The 20,980-nt window shown below is 46.2% G+C and overlaps 2 protein-coding genes and 1 long non-coding RNA gene across 7 annotated transcripts; 1 reads left to right on the top strand and 2 right to left on the bottom strand.

Annotated features, from left to right (window-relative positions):
• Positions 1 to 264: 264 nt before the first annotated feature.
• Positions 265 to 1,838, bottom strand: LOC309873124. Its single transcript, XR_014316196.1, has 3 exons — positions 1,733 to 1,838; positions 1,280 to 1,395; positions 265 to 974 (listed from the first exon to the last, which is right to left on the bottom strand). It is a non-coding gene; the product is annotated as an uncharacterized lncRNA (long non-coding RNA).
• On the top strand, positions 1,503 to 3,961 carry ZBTB3 (zinc finger and BTB domain containing 3). Of its 5 annotated transcripts, none has more exons than XM_082748148.1 (2): positions 1,503 to 1,521; positions 2,070 to 3,961. In XM_082748148.1, the coding sequence occupies exons 1-2, from the start codon at positions 1,519 to 1,521 to the stop codon at positions 3,684 to 3,686; spliced, it is 1,620 nt and encodes a 539-aa protein (XP_082604274.1). In that variant the 5' UTR covers positions 1,503 to 1,518; the 3' UTR covers positions 3,687 to 3,961. The 5 variants fall into 5 exon arrangements, with proteins under 5 accessions (XP_082604274.1, XP_082604270.1, XP_082604273.1 ...); XM_082748144.1 differs by lacking the exon at positions 1,503 to 1,521 and adding an exon at positions 1,594 to 1,623; XM_082748147.1 differs by lacking the exon at positions 1,503 to 1,521 and adding an exon at positions 1,612 to 1,627.
• Positions 3,962 to 11,826: 7,865 nt separating this feature from the next.
• TTC9C (tetratricopeptide repeat domain 9C) lies at positions 11,827 to 20,850 on the bottom strand (the record flags this gene model as incomplete). Its single annotated transcript, XM_082748160.1, has 3 exons — positions 11,827 to 13,742; positions 15,687 to 15,869; positions 20,613 to 20,850. The coding sequence occupies 3 exons, from the start codon at positions 20,848 to 20,850 to the stop codon at positions 13,648 to 13,650; spliced, it is 516 nt and encodes a 171-aa protein (XP_082604286.1). The 3' UTR covers positions 11,827 to 13,647.
• Between the last annotated feature and the right edge of the window lie 130 nt (positions 20,851 to 20,980).

Raw genomic sequence — 20,980 nt, 5'->3', positions numbered from 1 at the left:
ACCATCAATGGTTTCCCATTCCACTCAGAGTAGAACACAAAGTTGTCTCCATGGCCAATGAAATTCCATGCACTAATACTTGTGTGAGGCATTTTCTTCGCATAATCAACACAATATCTCATAATAGCTTGAAAACCGAAGCAGATGTGAGAATCCACCAGTCTTCTATTAAGCCAGACAGTAAAGAAATTTGTGGAAATATAAAAAATTGCCACTAATTATCACTACATTTTTTGTTTGAAAATATATTTTCCCCAAAAATGATTTTTTAAAAGATTTTATTTATTTATTTGACAGAGAGAGAGAGAGATATCACAAGTAGGCAGAGAGGCAGGCAGAGAGAGGAGGAAGCAGGCTCCCTGCTGAGCAGAGAGCCTGATGTGGGGCTCAATCCCACGATCCTGAGATCATGACCTGAGCCAAAGGCAGAGGCTTAACCCACTGAGCCACCTAGGTGCCCCCAAAAATGATATGTTGCTTACATTAATTTTAATTTCTGTGCAATATAGTGTGGCTTGGAGGGTATCTTGAAAAGATGGGATCTCAAGCCAAGGTCAATATGGCCCACAGGGCTCAAGTACAAGGATGAAAGGTTGATTAATGTCCTTAATTTCTGGTTAGGTCTCATTGGAGGGCTTGTCTGCAGAACAATGTGAAAATACTTAGTGTGATGGGTGAAGGGGCGAAAAGGGGTGAAGGGCACTGAGTTACCCCTATGGAAACCCTGTCAACACATTGCCCTGGTCAGAGAAGAGACAGGTATTGATAACTCCCAATTAATACCCCTTCTTCTGCTGGTTACCGAGGTACCCTCAAAAGATTTACTCAAAGGGGGGGAAAAAGTAAAAAAAAAAAGAAAAACCCCCGAAAACAAAAACAAAAACCATGCTACCATGTTCTTGTAGCTTAGTCGGTGGAGCGTATGATCCTTGGTCTCAGGGTCCTGAGTAAACGTTCCATGTTGGACATCGAGCCTACTTAAAAAAAAAAAAAAAAAAGGTGTGGGGGGGGGGGAGTAACCACACTCTTTATTCTCCTATTTTCCTGTGCTGGTAAATTTTAAGGGCATGTCCCCGCTCCCTCCCTTCCATCAGCACCTCCCAGGCCCCTGCAGACAGAGAAGGGCACTCTAATCTCTTCATTGTAAATTGACTACGGGAATTAGGCTAAGGACGATATGATCAGGTGAGAGGACACCACCATTTCTGACCCAGGGGTCTGGAGCCATCAGATTAGGGTTTTGGGGTTCTCCCTTTCCCAGCCACCCTGAGCACAACACCTTGCAGAACCGCGGGCCTCGAGCCCAAGCCAGAGGACTTTGCGCTTATCTCCATAGAGCCGCTCCCCGCCCTCCTACCGCCGCAGGTAGATGAAGCTCAGCCAATCAGGAGGTCTCTAGGGCAAAGAAGGCGGGACGACGAGGAAAAGTTTAGGACAGGAGCGCCAACCAATCCTGCGCCTAGCTTCCGGAGTAACGGCCACCGGCACCCACTTGCAGACGCCGCTCAGAGCAGGGGGATGGTTAGTGGACAGTGAACCAATCCGTGCCCAGGGAAGGCCAATTTTAGCCAATTAAAACTGAGGAGGTGGGAGGGGGCGGAGCTCGCCGGTGGTTTCTCGCTGGTGGGTGAGGGATCGGCTTTCTCTGCTAGTTCCCACCCTAGGACTTCTTAGCCCCTGGAAGGCGAGGAGAGAGGCTCAGGGGAGTTTTTGGAGTGGGGCGTAGAGGTACCTCCCGGGAAGGCCTGGAAGCAAAAGAGACTCCTAGTTGGGGAAGCTGCTGGAAGCCACTGGGTGGGCATCGAGGAAGCGTAGGCTGGTTAGGGGGCGGGACTTCCGGGGCGTGGTTTTATGAGTGGGGGCGGGGCCTGCTTCTAAGGTTGAGCCGAAGGGGCGGGGCTAAGAGATCACTGGGTGTGACCTAGGAGAAAGAAGGGTAGTAGTTTCAGCGGGCGTTTTGGGGCCAGGACGGTGTTGCCAGAGGCTTTGGGGTGGCAGGTGAAATCTCAGGCTAAGGTGAAGGTTGCTGGGGAGGTTACCTGCCCTAACCTACTGTCCTCTCTTCCCAGGGAGCCACTGGTGGGGCCCTTCCTAGGGTCCTTTTCCCTTCGTGGGGTGCTATGGAATTCCCAGAACACAGCCAGCAGCTGTTGCAGAGCCTGCGAGAGCAGCGGTCCCAGGGTTTCCTCTGTGACTGCACCGTAATGGTGGGTAGCACCCAGTTCTTGGCCCATCGGGCTGTGCTGGCCTCCTGCAGCCCGTTCTTCCAGCTTTTCTACAAAGAGCGGGAACTGGACAAGAGGGATCTGGTGTGCATCCACAATGAGATTGTCACGGCCCCAGCGTTTGGGCTGCTTCTGGACTTCATGTATGCTGGCCAGCTGGTCCTGAGGGGGGATACCCCCGTGGAGGATGTGCTGGCGGCTGCCAGCTACTTGCACATGAATGACATCGTTAAAGTGTGTAAGCGGCGGCTGCAAGCCCGGGCCCTGGCCGAGGCAGACAGTACCAAGAAGGAGGAGGAAACCAACTCACAGCCCCCTAGTTTGGAGTTTTTGCCCACTTCCCGTGGCCCCCAGCCTTCGTTGGCATCTGCCGAGACATCAGGCCCCTGGGGCAAAGGGGAATGGAAAGGCCCTGCAGCTCCCTCACCGACAGTCTGTCCTCCAGATGAGCCACCAATGCCCGGGGGAGCTGACACGACCCAGCCTGGCGTGGAGGTCGACTCCCCACATCTCCGGGCACCTCCTGCACCAGTGGCTGATGTCTCCCTCGCCAGCCCCAGTAGCTCCACAGAGACCATTCCTTCAAACTACTTGTCTTCAGGCCTTCCAACAGTTTCGGCAGAGCCTCTGGCTCCCCTTGATGTGGGTACTGAGAGTCTGAGGATGGTGGAACCAAGGGGTCCTGGGGGACCACTGCAAGGCTTCTATCCTCCTGCTCCAGCAGCTGCCCCGGTCCCTGTCCCAGTTCCATCGCAGGCTCCAGCGCCCGCAGAAGCTGAGCTGGTCCAGGTGAAAGTAGAAGCTATTGTGATTTCTGATGAGGAGCCCGATGTGTCCGAGGAACAGCGTCAGGGCCCTGAGGGACTGTTCCCGCCCGGGGGAGCAATGTATGGTGGACAGCCCCCTCAGCCAGAGGCTTTTGAGGAGCCGAGAGCAGCCGGACTGGAGGAGGTGGGGCCAAGTGATCACTTCCTGCCTCCAGATCCTCACCTACCCTACCATTTGCTGCCAGGTCCAGGGCAGTATCCCCGAGGACTGGTGACATCGCCCTTGCCTGCGCCCGCGGCCCTGCATGAGCCACTTTACCTGCCTTCTGAGTATGAAGCAACCCCGGGAAGTTTTGGGGTTTTTACCGAGGACGTGCCCACTTGCAAGACATGTGGGAAGACCTTCTCATGTTCTTACACACTAAGGCGACATGCCACGGTGCACACACGTGAGCGACCCTACGAGTGCCGCTACTGTCTGCGCAGCTACACCCAGTCAGGGGACCTCTACCGACACATCCGCAAGGCTCACAATGAGGACCTCGCCAAACGCAGCAAGCCGGATCCAGAGGCTGGCCCCCTCCTAGGAGTGCAGCCCCTCCACGGCTCCCCGACAGCAGACAAGCAGAACAGCGGTGGCGGTGGCGGTGGCGGAGGGCCACCTAAAGATTTTGTACTCGGCCCCAAAAACTGACACCTGCAGGAGCATCAGAAGCCGATGCTAGGCCTGCTCTTGCCATCATTAGGGGGCAGCAGAGACTGGAAGCTTTTTCTTTTCCCCTGCTGGTGGAACAGAATGAACCTCTTGCGCAGGCCAGAGATTTCCCACCTGTTTTTCTTTACCCAGCCAGACAGCAGGACTTTCTGGAGCGGGTGCATCTCGGTCAGCTCCTCTCCAAGGGCACATTTTTCTGAGCTGTAATTGCTTCCCACCCTGCCTTCTGGACCATAAAGCTAGCAGTGAAAGTATCTTTTTGGACCCGTGTCGGCTGGTTTATTCCACAAACCTGCATGCCTCCTGATTCTTTCATACTTCTGCCGATCTTTTAGGAAGCTGACATCTGTACCTGGGGTAGGGTTCAGGGTTAGGTTGCTTTTGAGGGGAATAAGTGGGACAGGCAGAGGGCAATACGGATTTGACTTAGGAAAAGTGTACTAATGAGGGAATCGTATCCAGTGATGGTTTATCATTGTAGTTAAGCTCCCAGGACCTGGGCTATACTGAGGATACATAAAAATCCTTAATTCTCAACAACTTTATGAGGTATTGGCACGTGCCTCCCCTTTCCCTTTTCCACAGGCAAGGAAACGTGAGACCCCAAAATCAGGTTAACCTATTGCGGGTCACAAGGGCGAGTTAAGGGGCAAGCCAGAGTTTGAGTCCTGGGCTTCAAACACCATGCCCACTGTGCTGGATTAGAACGTTGTTGAGAAAACCAGCAGTTTTCTCGTTCATCCTCATGAGTGTTTGGCTTTGCTCCCTTGCCCCTTCGCCTCTGCTTCCATTATAGAAAGTCTGGGGGTGACTGTTTCAGCAACAGACACTGTTACCGATGACTTGAAATCGTTGCCTGTGTGTCCTGATGTGGGTTGAGGTCCCTGAAGATGAGGAACCCGAAGGCAGAAAACACGGAGCTCTGGGGTGATGGGTTTTGGGGGGAGGAGGAGGAGGGCCTGTGGTACGGGAAAGATGGGGGCTTGGGCACAATGAAAGCGAGGAACTCCAGCTGACATGATCTTGAAGTTCCTCTAGTCCAACTCCCGCACCTGAAAGGCGTGAGGACAGCCTTGAGAAGTCAGATGACTCAGTTGTGGTCGCACAGTGGTTACTGGCAGTAGAGACCCCAGAGAAAGGGGGGCCTGGGGTGTTGAGGTGGGTTCTGGGAGCTCTGGGCCGGTAACAGAAGGGGCCTCCTCTTCTGTTCTCTGTGAACAGTGGTGCCATTGGGTAGGAAGGCTCCCGAAAAACCCTTCTCGGTTCTGCACATAAGGAATCGCGTGCAAAAAAAGCAACAAGGAAGAGTTAGGAGAAGATGAAATGAGTCACTTTTCTGAATTTATTTTCTCTCTTTTTGTATTTATCTGTACTGCTCTGCATTGGAAGCTCTTGCCGGCGAGCTTCTGTTTCTGAGTTAGAGGAAGGCGGACCAAACATCAGAGATTGGCCAAAGGAAACTCCGTACCTGGGGCATTGAAGGAAGCAAACCATTGATGCTTAACATTTTCACAGCTGGATGAATTCTTTGCCTTTCACTTGTGTTGGAATGATCTTTTAGTTTGTCTTCCAAATGGCTAAATTTATTTGTGCAAATATATATTCCCACTTTAATTCCTTGGCATCAGTAACAAGGCAAGACATACATACACACGGTAAGTTCCGGCTGAGTGGAGCACCTTTTCCAATGTCTTGCCTAGAGTAACTATCGGTTGCCTAAAAACAATCAGTTGCCTTTAAAAGGGTAAATTTTGGCCAGCTGGGTGGTTCAGTCAGTTAAGCATCTGCCCTCCGCTCAGGTCATGATCCCAAGGTCCTAGGGTTGACCCCACATTGGGCTCCCTGCTCAGTGGGGAAGTCAGCTGCTCCCTCTGCCCCTCCTCCACTTGTGTTCTGGAACGTGCTCTCTCTTTCCCTTTTTCTCTCAAAATTTTTATTTTTTTATTCATTTTTTTTAAAGATTTTATTTATTTATTTGACAGAGAGAGATCACAAGCAGGCAGAGAGGCAGGCAGAGAGAGAGGAGGAAGCAGGCTCCCTGCTGAGCAGAGAGCCCGATGCGGGGCTCTATCCCAGGACTCTGAGATCATGACCTGAGCCTAAGGCAGCGGCTTAACCCACTGAGCCACCCAGGCGCCACCATATTTTTTTATTCATTTTTTAAAACATTTATTTATTTATTTATTTATTTATTGGACAGCAAGAGAGGGAACACAAGCCCGGGGAGGTAGAGGGAGAGGCAGGCTCCCTACTGAGCGGGGAGCCTGATGCCAGGGCTTGATCCCAAGACTCTGGGATCATGACCTGAGCCACCCAGGCGCCCCTCAAATAAAATATTTAAAAAAAAGGGGGCGCCTGGGTGGCTCAGTGGGTTAAAGCCTCTGCCTTCAGCTCAGGTCATGATCCCAGTTTCCTGGGATCGGGCCCTACATCAGGTTCTCTGCTCAGTGGGGAGCCTGCTTCCCCCTCTCTCTCTCTCTGCCTGTCTCTCTGCCTACTTGTGATCTCTGTCAAATAAATAAATAAATAAAATCTTTAAAAAAAAAATCTTTTAAAAAAGGGGGGTGGGGAGAAAAAATAAAATCAGTTGCCTCAGTTCCTAAAAGCAAGACATAATATGGTGTCTACATGTATATATCATGCATACTATTTCTCTAGACAGTCTGGAAAACAGTAACCATTGTTACAGTCTTGGCCATGTATAACACCTAAAAGAGGGTCTGTTGCTTGGTGTGGTTCTCCTCCAGAGCCAGCATTTGCTTTCAGTTCCCAGCATGAGACACCAGTTTCCCTGGCAGTGGAAATTAGGAATCTGCGAGATGTTGAAGACAGCACAACAGCCAACACGAAAGGCCACGGTTGTCTCACTGTATCTGCTGGTCGCCAGGAACAGTCTCTACCGGTCTATAGAGGTGTGAGCTATAGAGAATTTTCTAATTTCCGGGCTTCTCAATGGTCTCCTCCGTGAATTCAAGGAACCACAGGTGAGCTCATCCAATGGACCCCTAGTCCAGCATTGGCTCCTCCTATTGCCAGTGTGAAACCCCTGCTTGAAGAAGAACCTGGGGCATCTGGCTGGTTCAGTCGGTGGAGCTTGTGACTCTTGACCTCAGGGTCATGACTTCAAGCCCCACATTGTGTGTAGAGATTAAATAAATAATCATAAAAAAAAAAACAGAACTCATTATCCCCAGAGGAAACATAGTCTATCGCTGGACAGTCCTAATTGTTGGATGACACTGCATTTTACTGAGCCAGAATCAGCCTCCTTTTATGGGGGTAAGGGTTGTGCTCCAGCCTACCAAGAGTTTCACACTGAAATTTTATTTTTGAGCTATAAGCGGATTTAGTTTTCAGACAACCACCTTATGCTCTCCAGCTTTAGAGATACAATTCTTTTAAGATTTTTAATTTTGTTTTAAGTAATCTCTACGCTCAGTGTGGGGTTCGAACTTACAACCCCAAGATCCAGAGCTGCACGCCATACTGACTAAGCCAGCCACGTGACTCTAGAGCTTTAATTCTAATTTAGGATTTTAATTATTTTCTTTCTTTCTTTTTAACAAGATTTTTATTTATTTATTTGAGAGAGAGAGAGAGCGCGTGCGAGCATGAGAGGGGAGAAGGTCCAAGAGAGAAGCAGACTCCCCATGGAGCGGGGAGCCCGATACAGGACTTAATCCCAGGCCTCCAGGATCATGACCTGAGCCGAACGCAGTAGCTTAACGAACTCAGCCACCCAGGTGCCCCTCCTTTTTTTTTTTTTTTTTTTTTTTTAAATTTAAAATCTTTTCTTAACTGGCAGTTTTCTAAGAGTATGATTTCATTTGCTGCCTATTGTGTCTTCAATCACCAGACATTTGGCCAGACTTAGCTTCATAAAAGTCACCATTTCAGTCCTTTGCTTTGGATTTCTATTTATCTATTTTTGTCTTGCTTTAGAGAAGAGTGTGTGTGCTTATGCACAAGGCTGGGGATTGGGTGTGGGTTGGGGGGAAGGGGCAGAGGGAGAGAGAGAATCTCAAGCAGGTTCCACATCCAGTGTAAAGTCCAATGTGGGGCTCTATCTCAGGACCCCAAGATCATGATCTGGGCCAAAATCAAGAGTCAGATGCTTAACCAATTGAACCCCCCAGGCATCCCAACTATTTATTTTTTTAAGTGATCTCTCCACCCAACATGGAGCTCACACTCGGAGATAAGAGTTGTGTGCTTAACTGACTGAGCCACCCAGGCACTCCTGAATTTCAATTTTTCTTTTTTTTAAGATTTTCTTTATTTGTCAGAGTGAACACAGGCAGACAGAGTGGCAGGCAGAGGGAGACAGAGAAGCAGGCTCCCGCTGAGCAAGGAGCCCGATGTGGGACTCAATCCCAGGACGCTGGGATCTTGACCTTAGCCAAAGGCGGCAGCTTAACCAACTGAGCCACCCAGGCGTCCCCTGAATTTCCAATTTTAATGTCGCCAAAGCCAATGTTTCCAAAGATGATTTACCTGGAGATATACTATTTCTATTGTAAAATATATTTACTTTTCTGGGTTTTTGTTTTGTTTTGGCAAATGATATGAAATCTTCCAAAGTCCCCTACCCGATTATTAGTAAGTGATTTTGGCAGGCACCTCTAAAGGAACTCTTAATATATTTATTTTTAAGATTTTATTCATTTATTTGAGAGCGAGAAAGTGACTGAGAGAGAGTACAAGCTGGGGTTAGAGGCGGAGGAAGAGGGAGAAGCAAACTCCCCACTGGGCGGGAGCCTGATGCGGGGCTCGAACCAGGACCCTGGGATCGTGACCTGAGCCAAAGGCAGCTGCTTCAAGGACTGAGACACCCAGGCACCCCTAAAAGAACTCTTAAAAAAAAATACGGGGCGCCTGGGTGGCGCAGTGGGTTAAGCCGCTGCCTTCGGCTCAGGTCATGATCTCAGGGTCCTGGGATCGAGTCCCACATCAGGCTCTCTGCTCAGTGGGGAGCCTGCTTCCTCCTCTCTCTCTCTGCCCACTTGTGATCTCTCTCTGTCAAATAAATAAATAAAATCTTAAAAAAAAAAATACAACAACCAGGGGCGCATGGGTGGCTCAGTGAGTTAAGCCTCTGCCCTCGGCTCAGGTCACGATTCCAGGGTCCTGGGATAGAGCCCCGCATCAAGCTCTCCACTCAGTGGGGAGCCTGCTTCCGTCTCTCTCTCTGCCTGGCTCTTTGCCTACTTGTGATCTCTGTCTGTCAAATAAATAAATAAAATCTAAAAAAAAATACTGAAAACCATAATCACACTCAGTAAAACTGGCAAAATCCTTTTCTCCACTCCAACAATTCTGGTTCAAATTTATCTCATAAACTTATTTATTCTTAAGATCTTCTTTAAAAAAAAAAAAAAAAAGATCTTTTTTTTTTTTTTTTAAGATTTATTTATCAGAGAGAGAGGGAGAGCGAGCGAGCACAGGCAGACCGAATGGCAGGCAGAGGCAGAGGGAGAAGCAGGCTCCCTGCTGAGCAAGGAGCCCGATGTGGGACTCGATCCCAGGATGCTGGGATCATGACCCGAGCCAAAGGCAGCAGCCCAAACCACTGAGCCACCCAGGCGCCCCTTTTATTTTTTTTTTTTAAAGATTTTATTTATTTATTTGAAAGACAGAGATCACAAGTAGGCAGAGAGGCAGGCAGAGAGAGAGAGAGAGGGAAGCAGGCTTCCTGCGGAGCAGGGAAGATCTTCTTTAAAGATTTTCTTTTTTTTTTTATTAAAAGATTTTATTATAGGGGTGCCTGGGTGGCTCAGTGGGTTAAAGCCTCTGCCTTCGGTTCGGGTGTGATCCCAGGGTCCTGGGATCCAGCCCTGCATCAGGCTCTCTGCTCAGTGGGGAGCCTGCTTCTATCTCTCTCTCTGCCAAACTCTCTGCCTACTTATGATCTGTCTGTCAAAAAAATAAATAAAATCTTTTTTTAAAGATTTTATTTATTTATTTGACAGAGAGAGCATGAGCAGCGGGGAGGGGCAGAGGGGGATGGAGAAGCAGACTTGCCGTTGACCAAGGAGCCCCATGTGGGACTTGATCCCAGGGCCCCAGGATCATGACCTGAGCATAAGGCAGATGCTTAACAGACTGAGCCACCCAGGTGCCCCCAAAGATTTTATTTATTTATTTATTTGAGAGAGAATAAGTGAGAGAGAGCACGAGGGAGGAGAAGGTCAGAGGGAGAAGCAGACTCCTTAAGGGGCTGGGAGCCTGAGGCGGGACTCGATCCTGGAAGTCCAGGATCATGACCTGAGCCAAAGGCAGTCGATCAACCAACTGAGCCACCCAGGTGCCCTAAAGATTTTATTTATTTATTTATTTATTTTTAAATATTTTATTTATTTATTTGACAGAGATCACAAGGAGGCAGAGAGGCAGGCAGAGAGAGAGAAAGAGGAGGAAGCCGACTCCCCACAGAGCAGAGAGCCCAACGCGGGCCTCGATCCCAGTACTCTGGGATCATGACCTGAGCCGAAGGCAGAGGCTTTAAACCACTGAGCCACCCAGGCGCCCAAAGATTTTATTTTTAAGTAATCTCTATACCCAGGATAGGGCTTGAACCCACAATCCTGAGATCTAGAGTGATACTCTAACTAGCCAGCCAGGCACCCTTATCTCAAACTTCAATTGTTTTGGGTTTTGGGTTTTTTTTCAATAGAAGATTTCATTTATTTATTAGAGAGAGAACAGCACATGCACACAAGTAAGGGGAAGGGCACAGGGAGAGGGAGAAGCAGGCTCCCCACTGAGCAGGGAGCCAGACGTGGGACTCGATCCCAGGACCCTGAGATCATAACCTGAGCTGAAGTCAGAGGCTTAACCAACCCAGGTGCCCCTCAGTTGTTTTGTTTTCAAATCAGAATCCAAATCCAGAATTCAAATCAGAATCAGAGTCACATTTGTTTGGTTGTCTTAAGCCTTTTTATTTATTTATTTATTTATTCGACAGAGAGAAATCACAAGTAGTCGGAGAGGCAGGCAGAGAGAGAGGGAAGCAGGCTCCCTGCTGAGCAGAGAGCCCGATGCGGGACTGGATCCCAGGACCCTGAGATCATGACCTGAGCCAAAGGCAGCGGCTTAACCCACTGAGCCACCCAGGTGCCCCGTCTTAAGCCTTTTTTAATCTATAGGTTCTCTCCTTTTTCCTGCATTTTTAAAAAAAATTTTATTTATTGACATTATGAATGCAAGCGGTGGGGGTGGGGGGTGGTGTGGAGGGCTAAAGCAGAGAGAGAATCTCAAGCAGACTCCCCGCTAAGTGTAGAGCCTGACTTGGGGCTTGATCGCACAACCCTGAGATCATGACCTGAGCTGAAATCAAAAGTCAGGTGCTTACCTGACTGAGCCACCCAGGTGCCCCTCCTGCAATTTATTTATTGAGGAAACTGGGTTGTTTGTCTTACAGTTTCACAGTTGGCAGTTTGTGGATGATATCCTCACGATATCATTTAACACGTTCCTCTGTCCAAAAGTTTCTTTGAAAATAATAGTGTAGGGGTGCTTGGGTGGCTTAGTGGGTTAAAGCCTCTGTCTTCAGCTTGGGTCATGGTCCCAGGGTCCTAGGACTTGAGCCCCACATTGGGCTTTCTACTCAGCGGGGAGCCTGCTTCCCCCTCTCTCTCTGCCAGCCTCTCTGCCTTACTTGTGATCTCTGTCAAATAAATAAATAAAATCTTTAAAAAAAGATAGAAAATAATAGCGTAGGTAGTATGTGGTTTTGGCAAAACTATAAAGGTGGTGGGCAGGAGTTGGGAAGACATTGGTCTAAATTGTCCCTTCTTTGCCCAAGTACGTACCTTCATATCCACAATGCTTTCCCATCAATCAAACCCTGAAATTCTGCATGGAAAACATTAAGGATTAGTACGGTGAGCTCCCTTCCCCACCACAAACTTCTGAGTACAGAGATTGAGGTACCCTCTGGGATTCCTTCAGGATGTGGGCTGGCTGGATCTCCGCTAGACCCACAGGTGACTGTCTATCTTTGACAAATTTCTTGTTCATTAACATCTCCATTAGAAGGCGGTCTTTGAAATAAAGACTGAAATGTAAGGCTGACCACTTGGTCTCTTTGCAGTGCTAATAAAAGGATTAGTGCAATAAATTTATTTTTTTAAATATTTTGTTTGTTTATTTGACAGAGATTACAAGTAGGCAGAGAAGCAGGCGGTGGGTGAGTGGGGAAGCAGAGAGCAGAGAGCTTGATTCAGGGCTTGATCCCAGGATCCTGGGATCATGACCTGAGCAGAAGGCAGAGGCTTTAACCCACTGAGCCACCCAGGTGCCCCTAGTGCAATAAATTTCTAAAATATGTTTTTAAATACCAGTTTTATTTTTTTCCTCATTGATGCAGAAGATAGCTTAGTGTAACATCCAGTCTTTGGAAGAAAAAAAAGAAAAGAAAAAAGAAGATCAGAAAGCAAAACTTGCTCAAAGCAAACATGCAACCATGACATAATTTTGCCAACAACCTAGGCTTAGAAACTTAAGCAGGGAAACGTATGAAATACTCTATTTCTGTTAGTTCTGTCCTTGGACTTACAAGATTATTTGGTAGAAAACCTTTTTATTCTAAGTTCTGTTATTTAAGGGTAGGGGGAGACACAAAGAGAAGCCTGACCCTTTGGGGGTGGGGGGACATTATTGATGAAGGGAGAAGAATTCACGCGTACTTAACAAGACTAAGGGTTTGGGGGTTTTTTGGTTGTTCTTTCTGGAATCTGTTAGGTGATGCCTAGTGACGCATGCTTACTACCTCCACTCATGAAGGTCGAGGCAGTGCTACATGCACTCAAAATATTGTGGACATTATTCCCAACAAGTACACAGAATGACAAAGGAGCTTGTGGTTGAGGGAGCCCCCTATTGAGATGACCACACCAGATCTGCAGCCTGCACTGACAAAGCTTCTAGAAAGTTCTATGGGGTGCTTCAGCACTAGGGAAGGAGAACCCTTCCTTATTTCCCTCCTCTGTAAGGAACTGAGCTCTTGCTAAATACGAGGTGACACATGAAGAAAAGATTTAATTTTTTATCCTGCTTTCATGGTATTGTTTCAAGACAACATGGCAATCTATTTTTCCTATTTTCTTTTCCTTAGAGAAAGGAACATACTATACATATGCACCATTAAAAATTAAAATGTTTATTTGGGTTTTTTTTTTTTTTTTGGCACAACGGCTAAAGAACTGTTAAATACTTAAATGCCTGATTCAAGGTCTTAAGATAGAAGAGTTTAATAAAAAAAAATAAATAAGTATATTGTATGAATGTTCTGAGTATGAACAATAAATAGCAGGGGCTAGAAATTATTACCAGAAAAAATAGAAACCAGATACTTTCACGGGGGGGGGGGGACAAAGAATCTGAATGTACATGGAATATTAAGAAAAAGGAATTGGTTTAATCAAAATGGTTAATTTCAAACCTTTCCATTTTAAGTCATGTGGGTCCAATTTATAATTGTTTTCACACAAAAATATGTTTCCCAGTTTGCGGTCTGTGTGACTTTGGCACTGGGCATCTGAGAAACAGAGAAAAAAATTCTTTTGTCATTCTTTCATACTTTACTAGCTTTCTCCTCTGTACATGAATACATGTTAACACCATCTACCATTAAAATCTGTGCCACAGAGAGGATTAATCACACCTATAGGTGACTGTACTCTCAAGTCAATATCCGCAAGAATCATGAATGGAAAGGTATACAAATACAGATGGACAGACCTGAGAAACAGAGCACAACACAACAACAAAAGAAAACCAGACTGCGTAAGTGCCAAGGAGTTTGTGCAGGGCTCGAAACAAAACAGAAATCCACCTGGGTCAGAGAGGTATGGGGTTAATTTCTCTTGCTGAGGCTCAGGTTTCCCCTGGATGGGTCTTTAACTTTCAAGTTCAAGTGGAGGAGCATCTTTCTTCTTTGTTAACCAAACATGCCCAGGTAGAGCTGTCTCTCCTTCTGATGGTAGCTACTGAGTTCCGACTGTGTTAGCTGGAGGTACCGTCGGACATTGGCATCTTAGGACAGGGAAAGAAGGCAGTTAGAGGCAGTTAGAACACAATCACACTTTGGGGCAGGAAAGGATTGTTCACACACTTCGTTTGTTTGTTTACAACTTTTTCTATAGAATCAGGTATTTTCTTTTTAGCCATGGCCGAAATTAATAAATGGGCCCTTTAAAATGTTCAGAGCAAAACATACTGATTATAAATACTTAGAGAAAATACCAAGTTACTGTTACTGACTTCTGCAAGCTAGCATTTGACCCCCACTTTTGGGATAAGGTTATTTTACAGAAACCGGTCAGAGAAAACCCCAAATGACATCCCGAATGAATGATATAAACCAGCATTGTTACTTCAAATCAAGATTCCAAGTCTTTCAAAGGACTTACTATAGAAGGTAGGTTTGAGGAGGGCCAGATTTCTGAAACTGGAAAGAATCATTTGGGTTTACTTAGTATTATACCAGAACAATTTTGGGGTGTGTGTATGTGTGTAAGTAGCAGAATAAACATATTTTCTGGGAGAATAAGTTTGTTCCGATTTACAAAGTATGCACAGTATTTTTACTCTCTAGAGCCCAGGAACCTTCCTGTGAAGAAACACACATAATGATGGGTATCAGACTTTAGCGGATACTTTAACCCTTCTTCGTTGAGGCTTCTTCTCTACCTGAAGTCGTGGGATTTGTTCTGCCAGTCTTCAGGTCGATCTCTGGGGTATTTAGGATGATTTGATGATTATCTAGTTGGATTTGTGGGATGAGGTGAGCCTAGGGTCCCCCTACTCCGCTGCCACCCCCCCATACTTCTGTTTTTAAAAATCTTTCTAAGATCTGAATATATTATAACTATTCCTTTTAATAGTAAAGCTCATTCATTAATACCACTGCGAATTTTTTTTAAAAATTTCCGTACAGGAAGAAAAATTTCTGTACAATCAGGGCTGGCTGGTTGTTAATTTGATAAAGGAAAAGAGTTTGAAAAAAGAGCTGTTGTCACAACTACAGAGACTCTGAAAACGCTTATACATGGTTGGCAGTTCACTTCCGTACTTGAAGGTATGAAACACGAACAAATGCGTCATGTTTTAGGTCTTTATTCACACTAGCTTTCCCATTCATTTGTTCTATGATTATTATATTTTATACTTAGATTTCATTTTTAAGTAATCTCTACACCGAACGCGGTGCTCGAACTTACAACCCCAAGATCAAGAGTTACAGGCTCTACTGACTGAGCCAGCCAGGCACCCCTCCACCCCATCCCTATTTATTCAGGCAGTTTTTGCTACATTGTTATGTTTGGGGACCCTCTGCTTCTAACATCTCCTAGCTGCTCTAAGCCAGAATGCAAAACTGGAGACAATTTTTAGAGCGGAACCACCGGCACAGGAGTCTATAACCCACTTCGCAATATCCTTGCTTCAGAAACAAAGAACCAAGTCTCAAATTCTCTCTCAGCAGGCCTGCCCTTTTTCTAGGTCATACCTGGGCCTTGCTGAGCTAAAGGATAAAGTGGCAGCTTTTAAAGCAAAGGCCAGACCCAGCGGGGGGGGGGGGGGGGTTGGCAGAAATGAGGCTCATCAGGCCCATTCCCTGGAATCTAGATCCTATTTTATTTACAACCTCGGAACTGAAACTGGAAAGACAATGCTTATTTAAAATCTCTTTGGGGGAAGGCGGGGACATTCTAGATAAGCCTACTGAAGCAGAAATACTTCTAGAGGGTAAACAATACTGCTTTCCCCTGCAGGCAAAAATGCAAGGATAGAAGGCCGGCCAGTTTACCAAGCACCTCTTTCTACTTTTTGAAGTTTGAACTACGTGAATGTGTTACTGCCTAGGCAAAAACATTGAATAAACTGAAAAAGTAAAATCAAATACTCCCCGCTCCCCAGCAGAGACCACCTCAGCAGTGCAATCTTATCTGTTCTCACCACCTCATCCCCTTCTCTCACCTTTTGGCTGCCTGTTGACAGCAGCCAGGAGGTACTGCTGAGCCTGGTCGTAGTCCTGCAGATGGAAGAAGGCTACTCCAGCCCGATACAAGGCCTTGGCATTATCAGGTTGTCGTTCCAGGACTTTCTGACTGTATTCTTTCACTCGTTCATAGTTCACTGGCTCCATCTGAAGGAGACAGGCTAACAGGCCAAAGGAAAGGAAGAAAGACAGAAGAGGGAGGTGGGGCTTACTCCACTTAGTTCCACGGGCCAATGGGAGGCAGCACGGGAGGACAATACCAACAGTATTCACTCATCTAAAGCATCTAAGTGTCTATCAGGTGTCAGTCTTCTCGCAACACTGGGGTTGCAACAGCAAACAGAAGCTTTACATACCTTATAAGTGACTTTATTTTTTTTTAATTTTTTTTTTAAGATTTTATTTATTTATTTGACAGAGAGAGATCACAAGTAGACAGAGAGGCAGACAGAGAGGGAGGAGGAAGCAGGCTCCCTGCTGAGCGGAGAGCCCGATGTGGGACTCGATCCCAGGACCCTGAGATCATGACCTGAGCCAAAGGCAGCGGCTAAACCCACTGAGCCACCCAGGCGCCCCTATAAGTGACTTTAATAGCTACCAAATGCTTACAATGTGCCCAGTGCTGTTAAGCCCAGTTCTAAAACTGGTAGGAACATACTTCGAAAGGTATTTAAAATTCTTCTTCATTGTTTCACTTCTACCCCAGTCTCTCAGTCTCGAACCTCCATTTCATAACAATTATTGTACTGCAGCTTTTTAATTTTTTTATTTTTATTTTAATAAAGATTTTATTTATTTATCTGATAGACACTATGAGAGAGGGAACACAGGCAGGAGGAGAGAGGGAGAAGCAAGCTTCCCACTGAGCAGGGAGCCTGACTCGGGGCTCCATCGCAGGACCCTGGGATCATGACCATGGCCAAAGTCAGACGCTTAATGACTGACCCACCCAGGTGCCGCCATACTGCAGCTTTATAAACAAAGGTTGCCATCAATTGTGTGAGGACATAGCAAGCACTATGCTTTGTGCTCCATAAGAACATTATCCCAGGGGTGCCTGGTGGCTTAGTGGCTTAAAGCCTCTGCCTTCGGCTCAGGTCATGCTCCCAGGGTCCTGGGATCAAGCCCCACATCAGGCTCCCTGCTCAGTGGGGAAGCCTGTTTCTTCCTTTGCCTGCCCCTCTTTATCCCCGCTTACCCTAACAAATAAACATAACCTTTAAAAACAAAAACAAAGATTATCTCGTTTAATCTTCTCAACCACTCTATGAAATTGGTCAGTGTTACTATCTCCATGTAATGGACAAAGAAATCAAGGCTTGGAGAGATAAAAGTAACTTGCCTAAGATCCCACAGCTTCCAGGTGGAATATAAAGTCTGAACCAAGGTCTCTCTGATTCCTAAACCATCTTTCTTTCTTTCTCTCTCTCTCTTTTTTTTAAAGTATATTTTCTTTTTTTTTTTTTATCTCTCTCTTTTTTTTTTTTTTAAGATTGTATTTATTTATTTGACAGAGAGAGAGAGAGAGACAGGTCCTAAGTAGGAGGAGAGGCAGGCAGAGAGAAGGGGAAGCAGGTTCCCTGCTGAACAGAGAGCCCGATGCGGGGCTCGATCCCAGGACGCTGAGATCACGACCCAAGCCAAAGGCAGAGGCTTAACCTACTGAGCCACCCAGATGACCCCCAAACCATCTTTCTTGATAATATATTACTTCACTATTACCTTGGTATATATAAGGAGTCTTCAAAATACAAATCTGTTTGTGAGCCAATGTTCAGCCTTTCTATAATTAAGAAGGGAAATGTGTTCCCTGTTTCATTACCATAGGAATTAAACACAGTATTATTTAATCATGGTGCTGAGAAGAAAGGAGAATCAGGGCTTCTGCAGACAGTAAAGGGCCCAGGCTTACATCTGCATCCCTTCTACAATACCCCCACCAAGTGGTCATATGGCTTATACTTGACTAATCCATCAATGTAGCTTCATTCATTATTGGACAACCGGTTATGCATATGTTAGACAGAGCTAGGAGCAGCAGGAAGAGGAACGAGACAGACATCTTGATGAGTAAACAATACTTGCATCCTAGCCCCCGAGCAGGAAGAAAATACAATAAACAAATGAATTTTTAGAAGCATTTTCAGGAAAGCAGAACTGTACTACGATAGAGTGAATGAAGTCAGAGTGATGCTTGATTACACCAGGCCTCTTGAAGAAAGTGACTTTTGAACTAGGATCTGAATGACCAGGATCACAGGGACAGGGCATGCTAACCTAGAGAGAGAAGAAATCCTACAAAACTAGAAGGTAGAAATAAATATGCTTTGCAAGTTCAGTGCACGGAGGAGCTGGACCATGTCTGGCCCTACAGCTGAGGGTCAGAGTTTGGGTTTTTTCCTAAGTGTAATGAGATACCAATGGAGGATTTTCCGCAGCGACACGATCTCATTTCCTTACCTGCAAAATGGGGATAATCATAAGTACCTGGCAGAATTTTTATGAAGATGAGAAATATTGTAAATAAACTGGGGTGACAGGCATTCAATGAGCAGAAATGGTGAACTGAGTAAGTCTTTACAGAGCATTCCCCAAGCACCTCCAAGCAGAAGCTCTATGGATGACGAAGCTACAGTCTTTGCCTTTGGGTCCATGGACAGTGAAAATATTGGCTGATCACTCTCTTTAAAAGTAATGTTCCCATGCCTGTGGCACTCACTGTCCCCATTCTCTGCTTTATTCCTTTCCCTAGCACTTACCATCACTTCATATATTAAGTACGTTACCTCCTTATTTGAATATATGTTCCACGAAAGCAGCTTTTTCTTTTTTTGAAGATTTTATTTATTTATTTATTTACTTGACAGGCAGAGATCACAAGTAGGCACAGAGGCAGGCAGAGAGAGAGAGAGAGGGAAGCAGGCTCCCCGGTGAGCAGAGAACCCGATGTGGGACTCGATCCCAGGATCTTGAGATCATGACCTGAGCCGAAGGCAGCGGCTTCACCCACTGAGTCACCCAGGTGCCCCAGAGCAGCTCTTTTCATCTGTCTCATTATCCTCCCATATCCTTGCTACCAAATAAATGTTGAATTGAATGACTTGAAACATTAGCTACTATAATTACTATTATTGGCATTTGAGTCTAAGAATTGCTCTAGACACACACTGGTAACAAAGCTAGATTTTCATCAAATCATAAGTGAAAACTATTGTAGTGAAAAAAATCACCATTAAATAACAGTCATGGGGGCACTGGGTGGCTCAGTCGGTTAAGCGGCTGCCTTTGGCTCAGGTCATGATCTCAGGGTCCTGGGATGGAGCCCCACATCGGGCTCCCTGCTCAGCGGGGAATCTGCTTCTCCCTCTTCCTCTGCTTGTTGCTCTGCCTACTTGTATTCTCTACCTGTCAAATAAATAAGTTAAATCTTAAAAAAATTTAAAAAAAAATAACAGTCATTAAGTATAAAAATTAATCCTAATAATTTCTATGGCCTCGGCTTGGGACCATTAGAATGCTTCAATATATTTCAAAATAATTTCATTAGCACTATGATTATGTTGCCTGCCACAGAACAGACCTGAGAAGTTTACTTTCTTTTCACAGATTAATCTTAGTGATACTAACTCTGCCATCTGTTTCTTCATCCAAGGCCATATGGAGATGGTTGACACTAGTTATCCCAGAGCTGATTTTTTTTTTTTAAATATTCAGAGAGAGAGAGAGAGCGAATGAGAGAGAGAGCGAGCACATAAGCAAAGGGAGAGGGAGAAACAGATACCCCGCCGAGCAGAGAGAGCCCAACTCAAGACTTGATCCCAAGACCGAGGGTCACAACCTGAGCCGAAGGCACATGTCCAACCAACTGAGCCACCCAGGTGACCCGCTGATTTTTGGGGGGAAAGATTTTATTTATTTGAGGGGCGCCTGGGTGGCTCAGTGGGTAAAGCCGCTGCCTTCAGCTCAGGTCATGGTCTCAGGGTCCTGGGATTGAGTCCCGAATCGGGGCTCTCTGCTCAGCGGGGAGCCTGCTTCCTCCTCTCTCTCTGCCTGCCTCTCTGCCTGCTTGTGATCTCTCTCTGTCAAATAAATAAATAAAATCTTAAAAAAAAAAAAAGATTTTATTTATTTGAGAGAAAGAGAATGAGTGCGGGGGAGAGGCAGAGAGAGAAGCACACTCCAGCTGAGCAGAATCCCAGTTAGGCCCCTGGGATCAAGACCTGAGGTGAGGGGCGTCTGGGTGGCTTAGTGGCTTGGGTCAAGATCCCAGGGTCGGGCTCTCTGCTCAGCAGGGAGCCTGCTTCCTTTCCTCTCTCTCTCTCTCTCTCTGCCTGCCTCTCTGCCTACTTGTGATCTCTGTCAAATAAATAAATAAAATTTTAAAACAAAAGACAAAACAAAACAAAGCAAAACCCTGAGGTGAAGGCAGATGCTTAACAGCCTGAGCCACCCAGGCGCCCCCAAGAGCTGATTTATAGGAAGAAGGAAAACGTGGAAAAGTCCAAAACATCTAATAATGACTGACACCACAGGCTAAAGCAAGTGGCTTCTTCCTATATTTTACATATTAAAGAAACAATGCCATAAACATAAGTTCAGTGTTTTTTCCAGAACGTGCAAAATTCCCTAAATCTAACCACATCCCCTAGGAATCTGTTAGAAACACAAATTGGTAGATCCTCCTCCCACCTCACATTACACCTCAATTGGAATCTGGGGGGGTGGGGCTCAGTTAAACTCTCCAGGTGAAGTTTGAGAAGCAGGGAGCCCTAGAGATTGGAAATACATTTCAATTCATGGCAGAACAATTACATGACAGAAGAGCACGTCTGTGTTTTTCCCAATGTTCACAGACTTTCACGTGCCTGCCTGATACTGTACCCGCCCTTCAGCCCTGTTCTTACCAGCTAGATTGTTGTAGCAGTCTGTCTGCGTGGTCTGCAGTATGTTCTCCTGCTCAGGTGTGAGGGCCGGGCCCTGAGGTCCTAGATTGGGTATCGGGGAGGGCAGATTTGGATCCAGACCCCGCAGCTGAAGCAGAGCTCGATGGTACCTACTTACAGCATCTCGGTACTTCCCTTCTCGGTAACGCTGGTTCCCTTTCTCCTTGTACAGCTGAGCCTCCTGCAGGCGTTTCTCCATAACTCTGCCTCCCCAGAGCTCTTGCGGAATCGGGAAGTGAAAGAGCAACTGAAGCTCTGAAGACAGGAGCGAATAACTAATTGAGGTAGCCGGTATGAGAAGGCAGGAAATGACCCTTCTCCAGGGCGCC

This window comes from Mustela nivalis (assembly GCF_964662115.1).
Source record: "Mustela nivalis genome assembly, chromosome: 9".
Classification (NCBI taxonomy): domain Eukaryota; kingdom Metazoa; phylum Chordata; class Mammalia; order Carnivora; family Mustelidae; genus Mustela; species Mustela nivalis.
Note: the sequence above shows the minus strand (reverse complement) of the source record. Positions and strands in the feature narration are given on the sequence as shown.